General features: G+C 35.4%; 1 protein-coding gene across 2 annotated transcripts; it reads left to right on the forward strand.

Moving 5' to 3' along the window:
• The first annotated feature begins 2,521 nt into the window (after nt 1–2,521).
• On the forward strand, nt 2,522–7,824 carry LOC137737286 (probable protein arginine N-methyltransferase 6). 2 transcript variants are annotated; one of them, XM_068476727.1, is made up of 14 exons: nt 2,522–2,867; nt 3,314–3,379; nt 3,628–3,696; nt 4,065–4,100; nt 4,395–4,460; nt 4,633–4,701; nt 4,885–4,962; nt 5,177–5,255; nt 5,799–5,893; nt 6,476–6,560; nt 6,765–6,961; nt 7,195–7,313; nt 7,410–7,448; nt 7,557–7,824. In XM_068476727.1, exons 1-14 carry the CDS (start codon nt 2,598–2,600, stop codon nt 7,561–7,563), a joined length of 1,275 nt encoding a protein of 424 aa, XP_068332828.1. In that variant the 5' UTR covers nt 2,522–2,597; the 3' UTR covers nt 7,564–7,824. The 2 variants fall into 2 exon arrangements, with proteins under 2 accessions (XP_068332828.1, XP_068332829.1); XM_068476728.1 differs by having other exon boundaries at nt 7,410–7,824.
• Nucleotides 7,825–12,121: the final 4,297 nt, after the last annotated feature.

Here is a 12,121-nt window from a genome sequence, read left to right on the forward strand (position 1 = left end):
TTACTACTACTATTTATAGATAGATAGAGGATGAGGGCCTTTCTGCCGAGGGGCCTTTTCCTCTGCCTTCCTACCTTTCTGCCTTTGGGGTTTAACCTTTTGTATTTAGTTTTTTTTAAAGAAAGAAATAAACAACTCCATTCCAAATTTCCATTCTTGGTGGGTACGGCAACTCAAAATCACTCCTACGTGATCCAATTCCAACCCCACCTGCCGATTCGGCGTGCTCTGCCTGTTGGGCTCTTTTGATACTTTTGGCGAATAAAACAATATCGGTAACAGTTTCGGGCCTGCATCGAGGCCAACCTTTTTATTTCTAACTTACTAGCCAATTGCATTTTGTATTTAATTTGTAAAACGTAATTTTACGATCTTTTTTTTTTTAAGAAAATTAAAAAATTGTCAATAACTGACTTTGTTTTTTGAAGGTAATAAATACCAATTGAGATATAGGTTTCGAGCAAATATACAAACTTTAAGGAAAAGATAAAGCCTAACCCTTTTATTTGGATTAAGTCAACTTTTTGTTCCAAGACAATTATAATAATTGTACATATATACATTTGTGCCCCTACTACACATGAGATTCAAAGCCCACATGGCATGGGTGTCGGGATTTTAGGGAAACTCTTACATCCAACAGTCGGAATTTTATGAACATTGTAATTTAAAAGTATTTAGATTCCGATAAATAATTTTTTGTGGGTAAACTTTGTTTTAGATGATTTTTTTAATTGTTTTAGGTGTTAGATTTAATTTTGGGCTATTAGATCTTTTTTTTTACTGTTATATTTGATCATATTGAATCTCGACCATTGGATTTAATATATTAAAATTATATTTTTTTAGAAAAATTTTGAATATGGACCATTGGATCAACAACGGTCCATTAATCTCATCTGTTTGATCTCAAAAAGAGTTGTTAGTAGGCTGCAAGCGATCGACAACTGCCCTGACAATGGGCCACTCGCTGTCGGACACTAAAGGCAGGTGAGCGCGTTCCACGTTTGGGGTGTGTAAGGTCATCTCCAACCGAATGAGGGCCAGAGGGCTCCCTTTAGCACTATAGACCTCCAATAAATTATATTTTAATTAACAGTGTCAGACCATATTTCATATCATCTCCAACCAATGGGGCAAAGGGTGATAGGGCAAACATGGCCCTGCGACAAAATAAAATTCCAACCGAGGGGGTCAAATGGTCATAGGCCAAACATAAGTTCTTATTTTTATTGAATTAATATAGTTACTTAAATTAAACTATCTTATTAAAATAAGGTTTTTGGACTTATTCAAAACTACAACAACTTCAATTTAAAGATTCAACAACCTCAATTAAATATTCAACTACTTCATTTTAAAAACTACAACTTAAATTTAAAGACTACAACTTCAATTTAAAAACTACAACTTAAATATCAAAGACTACAACAACTTCAATTTAAGTTGATGCCATTTATTCAAACTTGGATGAAGATGTTTTTTCCATCTTGAATAACAACTCTCGTGGTTTCGGAAAATCGGTGGAGTGGTGCCTCTGTATAACTCGTAGTACTGTTTGAACGTATGAGTCCAAACACATTCACTTGTTTGAGAACTCCCCTTCACACTATCTTCCGAGACCCATATATAAACCTTGCAAAGAGCTTAATCTTCTTTTCGGGTCCAAGCCCTCCCTTTCATTGCAGATGTGGTCATCTGAAAAACATTGAAAAAAATGAAGGAAAAATTATTGGAAGAGGTAAGAGAATTGAATGTGAATAATTGAAATAAAATGAGGTAAGATAGTATGGAATGGTGAAAATTATGTGAGAAATAGTGTAGGAATGGCTTAGGTATTTCTAGGAAAAAAATTAGAATATTTTTTTTAAAAAAGTTTGTCCAAAAAAAAAAAAAAAAAAATCAAACGCAACGGTAACAGCTAGCTGCCGTCAGGTTACCGTTACTTTTGAATTTTGGGCTAGACCGGGGTTGGTTGGCTGGCTCATTTGGGCCAGCCCGTTGGCCTGTTTTCCAATTTTTGGCCTAGTGGGGCCCATGGTTGGAGACGAATTTCATGTTATTTCAAGCTATTTTTAGCCTTATAACCCTTTAGCCGGGTTGATTGGAGATGACTTAAGTGTGTTGCGACTCCCTTCTTTTTCTGGCGTGTCCACGCGCCAAAGTGGCCCAGGTCATTTGCATTGTTAGTTTCTTGGGTTAAATTTACCCCAAAGATCAGTTTGAACCCAAAATTGATTTTTAGCCCAAAAATTAGAGCAAGGAAGGTTTAGAACCTAAATTTTAGGTTCTAACCCAAAGGATTAGAAGTTAGCCGGGTTTAAATAGGAACCCTCAATACAAAAGATAATAGTAAAAGAAAAGTGTTATTGACACTCTAAAAATTTCATTATACATTTCTCACAAATGTATTTTTATTTCCAAATATAGAAAATTTGAAATGTAAAATGAGATTTTTAGAATGCCAATAATAATGAAAAAAAAAAAAATCTTTGCAAAATGCAAAACGTCAAACGGCGCTTTCATTTTGGTCTCTCGGAATATTGGGGTTTGGGAGTGAGCGAGCGAGCGCGAGCAAGCGAGTTGTCACCAAAACTATGAACTCGACCCCGGCTTACAGTAACGGCTACCAGCAGCAGCAGCAACAACCACACGGGATGAGCCAGAGGGATAGAGTTCGCCGGGGAACACGTGCGAGGTCACGTGAGCTCAGAGACAACTTCGGCAGTGGTGGTAATTTTGGCGGGCTTAGGGTTTCTGAGCACAATAAGCAGCAGCAACAACAACAGGGAGCGCCTTGTACGGACTTCGACATGGCCTATTTCCACTCCTACGCGCACGTCGGCATCCACGAAGAAATGATAAAGGTGCATTTTGCTGCACATATGTTTTTGTTTTCTTGCTAATTTTCCATCTGGTTTTCCAGAACCGATTGCGATCAAATGTCTCGAGTGTTAATGTTTAGGGTTTCATTTTGTTTTTACTGCTGTTTGATTTTCCGGTGGCAGCGGAGGATACGAAATTAGTTTGATGCGATATTCCATTGTTGATACTTGTATTGCTTTTCGTCTTTTAAGAGAATGCATCTCAAGTGGGAATGCGAATATGAATATCAGAATATGAACCCATGTATAAAGATTTGGCCCATAACATCAGTATATCTTGTTTAAGGTTCCCTGTCTTTGTAGTTTTAAATTTCAAGGTAACTGTTTATGCTTTGTCGTTGGAAAAAATACATTGCTATGAGGGTTTTCTTTTCCAATTTGATCGTCATATAAATTATTTACTGATGTGGCAATCTGTCATCATTCAGGACCGTGTACGCACTGAATCTTATAGGGCGGCAATCATGCAGCACCAGAGCTCTATAGCAGGCAAAGTAATGCAGCTATAATTGTAGTTAAGAAATGATGTGTATTCTATTTGGTACTGCCTTCTGTGGATGTAAATACCTCTTCTGTAATATTTATAAGACATACCTTATGCATATGAACTTAACATACTGGGGAATCATACTCTCACATGGGCAGAACATGCCTAATCTACTCAGTTTGCACGACGCTGTGGAGAAGGGTTGTTTCTGCAGTGAATTGCTCATTTATATTCTTGATTGAATGATGCTTGCAGGTTGTAGTGGATGTTGGCTGCGGCACAGGAATTCTTTCTATATTTTGTGCTCAGGCTGGTGCAAAACGTGTAAGCTGTTTTTTCAATAATATTTCATAAATTTGCAAATAAGATATTGACCAAATTGTATGTGTTTAGTTGCAATAATTTTCCTTTTGACATGGGGAAAAGTGATTTGTTTGGAAGGATGGTATGCATTTCATTTAACTATGGGTTTTGGTAGTGTCAAATCACTACTTCCATCTACTGATTCAAAATATGTCACAGCCATTTTTGCTCGTTCTCTTCAATGTGATATCTGTTGAATACAACTGGACAGTCTTCCCCTGATTTTAATGTTTATAGTTTGGTTAAGTCATTTCTATGTTGTGTCCCGTCCTGGCATTGTTTTACATTCTGTATAGCATTCTCTTACGTGTTTTGTTACAACCTACCAGGTATATGCTGTTGATGCAAGTGACATTGCAGTGCAGGTAAGTTCTTGTAGTAATGTTTTTTACTTTATCTGCATGTGATTTGATTCTGTATTCATTTATTTCTGATCTTCTCAGTGTCTTTGCTTGAATGTAAAATGTCTCATTACCCTTAAGCTCTGATTGAGGAAGTACCTGAGTCAAAGTTACCTATATGTATCTTTAGCTTGAACTTTTTGTGCATGATGTATCCGGTAAAAATAAAAGTTCATTCTCATGAAGATGAAATATGTTAATTGTGACGCTTTAGGATTGGCTTTGTAATTTGGATTAATCTCGTTCATTTGTAAGCAGGCAAATGAAGTTGTGAAAGCAAACAATCTATCTGAAACTGTCATCGTACTACATGGGCGAGTTGAGGTATGCTTGTACAACCAAGACAATTTTGTTGACTTTCCTTGTGTGTGTGTGTGTGCGCGCGTGTGAGAGAGAGAGAGAGATTGACGAGTTTGTTTTGGGTTTCCCAAATTATTGATCTGAATTACAAATTACAAGCCAACAATATCTATTGCTAAAAATGATAGTTCTGCAGGATGTCAATATTGATGAGGAGGTTGATGTTATAATTTCAGAATGGATGGGCTACATGCTTCTGTATGAGGTAGCTGTTAACGTATCTGTATTCATGATTGTATAGTGAAGTATTGGATATAGGATTGTACCTCAGAATACGTATACTTGTGCTGTTTTATGGTTTGCAACTTTATGATATATTTCCATTTCTTTTGTTGGCATGCTTGCTCTATTTTTTTTTTTTTTTTTTTTTTTTTTTTGCCTATTATAGAGTATGCTGGGAAGTGTGATCACAGCAAGAGATCGCTGGCTAAAACCTGGAGGTCTAATACTTCCTTCAAGTGCAACGGTATCTTTCTTTTTGATTTTGGTCTTTCAATTACAGTCACATCTGCATCTTTAATTCTGAAATCTGTTACACTGGTGCTGGCTTCATATCCTTGTATGTTATCAACTTGTGTAGTGGGGATTTAGCGTTGTCAAGCTCAAGTTTGTACAATGTAGCAGCTGTTGATGAATGAATTTGTTTTTTTCATGCTGATTTTTAGTTTGTATGATTGCAGTTGTACATGGCACCTATCACACATTCTGATAGATACAGTGAAAGCATAGATTTCTGGCGCAATGTTTATGGAATTGACAGTGAGTATACATCATATATAATAACATGATCTCAATTGTTATTGCCATATATTGGATTTGTACTACATTAGATTATTTGAACTTATAACACACATTGCATGCCTTGCCCGGATTTGGTTATTTATAGGGTCTTTGAAGATGATGCTTAATGCCATTTAACTGTTTTCATTTAGTTTTTCAACCTTGGTCAAATTTTACCAGCATCTATGGAATTGTTGCTAGGACACAATCAGTAGTCACACCCATTCTAAGCGGAGCTCTTGAAAATACGTGAAAGTAAAATTTGCAGTAGGGGAGCACAACTCCTACACTCCGGTGCAGGAGTATTTGTGGGGAATGTGACCCTTCTCACGAAATAAAAAACTGACCATCAAGAAGCTCACCTAAACTTTATGCTTTTTTACATTTTTTCAAACTTATGTTAAAGATAATCCTTACTTGAGCTTAGTATCAGCATTCATTTAAATACCATTCCATGTATAATGTAGAAAAGTTTTATTGCTTGGAGGTCAGAATCATTTTCTTTCATTGGCTTGTTTGCAGTGTCTGCCATGTTGCCATTGGCAAAACAATGTGCATTTGAAGAGCCATCTGTTGAGACGATTGTGGGTGAGAATGTTTTGACATGGCCACATGTGGTGAGTTCTCTCAGTATAGTTCCAGATTTTTATGTGTTTTTATAGTTTTCATTATACTTATGGGTTGTCTTGATAGTAATAACCTTTCCCACCAAATGTGGACGTTTTCTTTTTCTGCTTTCTTGTTTGTATTTTTTTTTTTTTCCTTTCCTTTCTTTGCTACCAATAAATCAACCTTGAGGTGAAGTAGAGTAATCATGACTCGGGCATGAGCTACTTCCTTGACCTTACACAATTTGTTGGCAGAAAACTGTTTGTTCCTTCTTGTTATGGCTACTGGATTCATATATGCATGCTCCTCATTAATATCAATTTATAGATTTATTTTCCCCAGTCAAACAAATAGTTTGACTTTGCTTGTGGTCCAACATTCTGGTGAATATGCTTCTTTCGAACACCTTCTGAGATGTCTGTTTTGGGAAGTTGAGGTCATTAAGGAGGTGTCTGAGGTTTTTCTATTTAAGCGGCCTCGCACCTCCATCTGATGCCCTTTATACTATGATCTGACGCTCTGTCATTTTTGTTTGTCTTTAGAAGAAAGTATATAATCTAAGGCGTCATGCTGTTACTATTTGGTTGTAGGTTAAGCATGTGGATTGCCATACAGTTACACATCATGAGTTAGAATCTGTTACGGCAAACTACAAGTTCAAGTCAATGATGCGAGGTCTCTCTCTCTTATATGTTGCAGTTCTTCTGTCTCATTATTGTTTTCACTACATATTTTTTATAACCTTGAATTCTTTTCTCTGTGTGGGTTTATGCATTGAATGAACTTTTTTTTTTTGTTTAGAGGAGGAAGTTCTTATTGTATTAATCTCATTTACTTCAGTAGACGCTGTTGTGGTTGTAATTATTTCTTGATTTACAGCTCCACTACATGGGTTTGCATTTTGGTTTGATGTCGAATTCAGTGGACCTACATTGGCTCCTACAAATAATCAGGCACCATCCTTGCTTTTTAACAATCTTCCAGTGGAGGGTCAGCAGAGGAAGAAACGAGCAAATCCCAACGAAGCATTGGTTCTGTCCACTGCACCTGAGGACCCTCCAACGCATTGGCAACAGGTACAGTATCTTGACAATTCTCCAACTCACACCTTTTGGCTAGCCAGCTAGGTGATAACTTGCCTGGTTAAGGTTTTTGATGCTCAGTATAAAAAGGCATTCAGTTTTTTCCTGGAAACAGAAAATCATCAGTCTCATCATAACTTGATAAGTATTTTGTAGTTATCCCTGATCTTCCATTTATATTTTACTGTGAACTCTTCATCGGCCCGTCTAATGAATCAATATTACAGACTGTGCTGTACTTCTATGAGCCAATTGAGCTGGAACAAGATCAACTCATTGAAGGTTCTGTAACACTATCACAAAGCAAGGAAAACCGTCGATTCATGAATATCCACCTTGAATATGCGTGAGTCTTGGCTTACAGTTATGGTATTTTAATTACCCTTGGTGAAGTCACATGCATGTTGAGTGTTGGGCTCATAATTATTCTTTGCTCTTGCAGCTCAGGTGGAAGATCCTTTGTAAAAGAGTCTGTAATGAGGTGAATCTTCCTCTTATTAACTTGATGCGTGGTTGTTTGAAGGGAAGCATTGAAAAGTCATTACATTGCTTAACCTGTGCCTTTCTTGCTCCCGCCAAATCTCTGCAGACCTTGATTCTTTGCAGACCATTCTGGGTGGCTTTGCAATAACTTTAACTTGCAAAGCCTAACATATTGGAGAGATACGTGAATTAATTTAGGAAGATGTGATGTTAAGCCTGTGTGCGCTCAAGAATGTTAATGTCGTTGAGGTTAAATTCAGACGGATAAATCGTGATACAATTCGAAAGAGAGCATGTAATTCGGATGTTGTCAAGTTATTGTTATTTATGGTATACTGACCACGCCACTAACTAAAATTTTGTGAGTGGAATCATCTGTAACAAATTGCGACACTATGCACAATTTGTTTCTCTCTATTCATACAAGTTTTCGGAAGTTGTCATACCTTGTATGTATTAGTATTACCGGTGAAGATCCTCTTGTGCTTGTACTAGTATTACCAGTGAAGATGATCCATCATCTACAAGCAGGCCACAATGACGATGAAATGAAATGAGCAGACGACAATGCCTCGTTACTGGTGATGATGGTGAGATACGAACAAGTGATGGTTTGGAATCCACAATGCCTTGTTACTTGTGAGCTGCCGGCCCTCATTCAACAACTCACTTGTCATTCTATTGGTTTTGAATCTTTTGATGATTATGATCATCATCCCCCGCAGGCCCAGTCGGAGCCCGAACCCAAGTCCCAGCCCGTTTCACTGATCCAGCCCAGACTGTCCCAACAACCACCTAGCGGTTTAATTTGATGCATATATAATAATATAATTATGTGAAGCAAGTGTATGTATATGTTACGTGTTTTATAGCATCCGGTGAGTGGTGAGTGGTGGTGCGAGTCGGAGAGACACCTGAAAACAGATAGAGACAGAGAGTCAGAGACTACTTAATTGAAAATAAGAACCACTTTTAGGTGCTATAATTGTACAATTATTGGAATATGTCTCTGTCGATGGTGCTCTCACATCTTTAAATATTCTACTCCCAACTCATCCATCCCACTTATTTTTGTTTCCTAATTTTTTATGCTATTACTTTGGTTGGTCCTTGTCGTATTAATTCATTATTTCATTTGAATATTATATAATTAACCCTCCCTATATCTATCTTAATCTCTTTGGAAAACCACAACCTCCACCTCCACCTCCACCTCCCTCTCTCTGAATGGGATGGGATGGGAAAGAAGCTATGGAAGTGGGATATCATCGATACTGTAACTGCCTAGTGGAGACATGCTAGAATCATTTTGTTCTACAACATTACTCTTTGATTGCTTTTCAGTGATTTTAAATAAAACCCTATTATTGTTACAAATCAAGATTATTATGTTGTATATCATCGATCCAGGTACATCTTTACATCAAAATGTTGATTGTCAATATATCCATATCCAATCGAATTTCTAGCCCTAATTCCAAAAGCAATTGAATATACTTCGCTCGGTTATGAAATTAATCTGATGCTAGATTGCCCATAAGCTAGGCAGTTATCGTCGTTAGATTTTTTTTTTTTTTTTGAGGTGATGCTAGAGATATTATATTTTTAAAACTATATTTTATAAACTACATGATGTGGTGATTGATTATTAAATCTCTTATTTAATTAATCAAACAAAGAATCTAATCATTAACTTCTAGGCCTACAAAATCTAATCTAAAAAATAATCTCTCCAATATTGTTTTTATTTATTCAAATCTGATTAGATGAAATTATGATATATACTAAAAAGTATTCATGTAGCGAATTCTTCCAAAAGAGTGAGCTCAGCCGCCATTATAGGGACAAAAGTTGGATTATATGCAATCTTTGCTTTTAAACGAACAATGCACTCATTGATGGAGGAAGGTGGTGGCGATTTTATATATCTTGTTATTATATTTTATCCTAAGTTAATTTCCAATGCTGATAAAAAAAAGGCACTCTACTTTTCTAAGGTACGTACGTACCTATTGATCGCACATGTGTATGCAAATAAGAAAATTAAGCTGATCTCTTGAAAGTGGAAAATAAATGCCTTGTCAAGCTTGCATGCCGTTCAAATGAACCGTATGCATATGTGTGTAGGAATTAGGGTTTAGGGTAGCATACGTCTCTCTCTCTCTCTCTCTCTCTCTCTCTCTCTCTCTCTCGATATTGACACCGATTATCCATCTGCAGGAGAGATTTTTTAATGTGATCATTACACGAGATGATATATCACGTATCGTTATATAAATAGTGAGATATGTGTGTTAAAAAATTAATAATTTAAAAAATAAAAATTTTCATCACTTATGTAAAAACACGTAATGTACCAATAGTGTTCTCATCACCCCAAAAAATTTCTTCACCTGGAGATAGCCATGCCAATGCCATGATTGTTTGTGCATCCAATGCCTGTTAATCGTGCGATGGAAAAGTATACGTGTAGGCTAGTCCTCATGCATGGATGGGCCCTGGCCCTACGGGATCTGGACCAGGTGGTCAATTACCTACTCATGCGAGCATGTTGATCATGTTCTGCAATCATTACATGTATGATATATATATATTATATAGGCACACACTAGAAGATCAGCACACTGTGTGAATAATTTTATTTTATTTTTTTGATTTTTTATTAAGGAATGTAATTAGTTTTTAAAATTTTTAAAAAGAGTATGAGATAATGATGATAAGATAGTTTATCTTAATAAGGGCATATTTTTTTGTTATAGGAAAAATAGGTATATGATTATCATTTTCTAAAAAAATGAGGGTAAAATAGGAAAAATAGAGATATGATTGACAAAATTAAAACCTCTTCAACCGCCCATCTCCTTCCATGTTCTCCTCAAGCGCAATCTCTTCAGTTCATTCAAACTATTCAAAAAACATCATGATTTTACTTACTGGTATGAAAAAATGATGGTAAGACAATTTCTCTTAATAAGTACATATTTTTTATCTTATGTAAATATTGTGTATCAAAAGTGAGGGTAAAATAGGGATATGATTGTCATTTTCTCAAAATATGCAAATTACTATTTTGCCCTCTTTTTTGTAAATATTGTCTATCAAAAGTGAGGGCAAAATAAGAAAAAAAGGCAAAAAGTTCAAAAACACAAAATTACTATTTTGCCCTCCTTATGTCAATATTGTGCATCAAAAGTGAGGGCAAAATAGGAAAAAAAGGCAAAAAGTTCAAAAGACATAAAATTACTATTTTGCCCTCTTGATGTCAACATTGTACATCAAAGATGAGGGCAAAATAGGAAAAAAAGTGACAAAAAGTTAACAAAGATGGTTCTCTTAATAATAGTATAGATATATATATGTATGTATGTATATCCATGCATCCCTATTCATCCTATACATTTTACATGTAGCCTGGGCGAGCGCGCGCGTGTGTATATATATATATATATATATACACACACATAAATGCTTAATAATAACATGTAATCTGTGATTGTGTTAAAAGAAACATAATATAATAGTGCATACCTACCTATGAAAAGGCTAACACTACGGAGTACATTATACATCATAGAAATTCTGTTGTTTATAATTCTCTCACATTTTTTAAGCGAGTAATGAGAAGTAGATTAAATTTTTATTTCATATTTGTAAACCATATAATGTGTTATCAATAAATAAATATGCAAGTTAATCAATATTTAGATAATAATTCAGTCATTAAAAAGCACGTCATATAGTTTATAAAACATTATTTAAATAAATGATTTCCATAACATCACCTTTTTAAAGCTTCAACAATAGTGTCTATCTAAAGCTTATGGAAAAGGCTAACTATATATAATTATATATGCGAGGAAAATAAATATTTGTAGCAATTAAGATACTCAATTGGGATGATGCATCTTTATTGTGAGAGTGTTACTCTTGTGATACAATATCATATTATTTGTCAAAAATATGTAAAATAGAATTGTTTCCGTTCTTTTTGACAAAATAAAGAAAGCATTGTTTTCATTCTTCATTTAATTTGTTTAAATTTTATTTATTTTCTGTCGCTTTCCCTTCTTTTTCCGGAAAAAATATATATCCTACATGTCCATGAATGAACATAACGTGGAAATCGAACGAAATAAGCCATAATTAATTAGTAATATGGAACTCACTAATAAATGAAAAAACTTCAAGTTTATTGATTGAATGATACGATACAACTTTTTCCCACTAATGGTTGCTTATATAGGGCCTCTTAGACGTGCACCTTTTAGGAGTACAAATAGAAAACAAATTAAAGAAATAACAAAACACAGAAAACACCTAAAATCTTAAAATTTAATTTGGGACTAGTAAATAATGGAATTCAGCCAAAATTGCCAATGCATCATGGTAAAGTGGTGAGTCTTCTTCGCGTTGCCATTCTCTCACGGACCAAATCAAACACCAAAACCTAAATCTACACATATACTACAATGAGCTTTGCTGCTGATTTTAAACATTCTTAAACTTTCATTCGATCCTTTTAGCCGCCTGTTATACATCAATTAAAGCTTGATGGATGGCATCCTGCGGTGAAGCTATCACTCAATTAACCCAAAAGGATAAAGAATTGAGAAAGTAAAGCTGAATAAAGGTAGCTATAGCTACTAGCTAACCTCAATTAACCCAAGAGTC

Source organism: Pyrus communis, chromosome 6 (genome assembly GCF_963583255.1).
Source record: "Pyrus communis chromosome 6, drPyrComm1.1, whole genome shotgun sequence".
NCBI lineage: Eukaryota > Viridiplantae > Streptophyta > Magnoliopsida > Rosales > Rosaceae > Pyrus > Pyrus communis.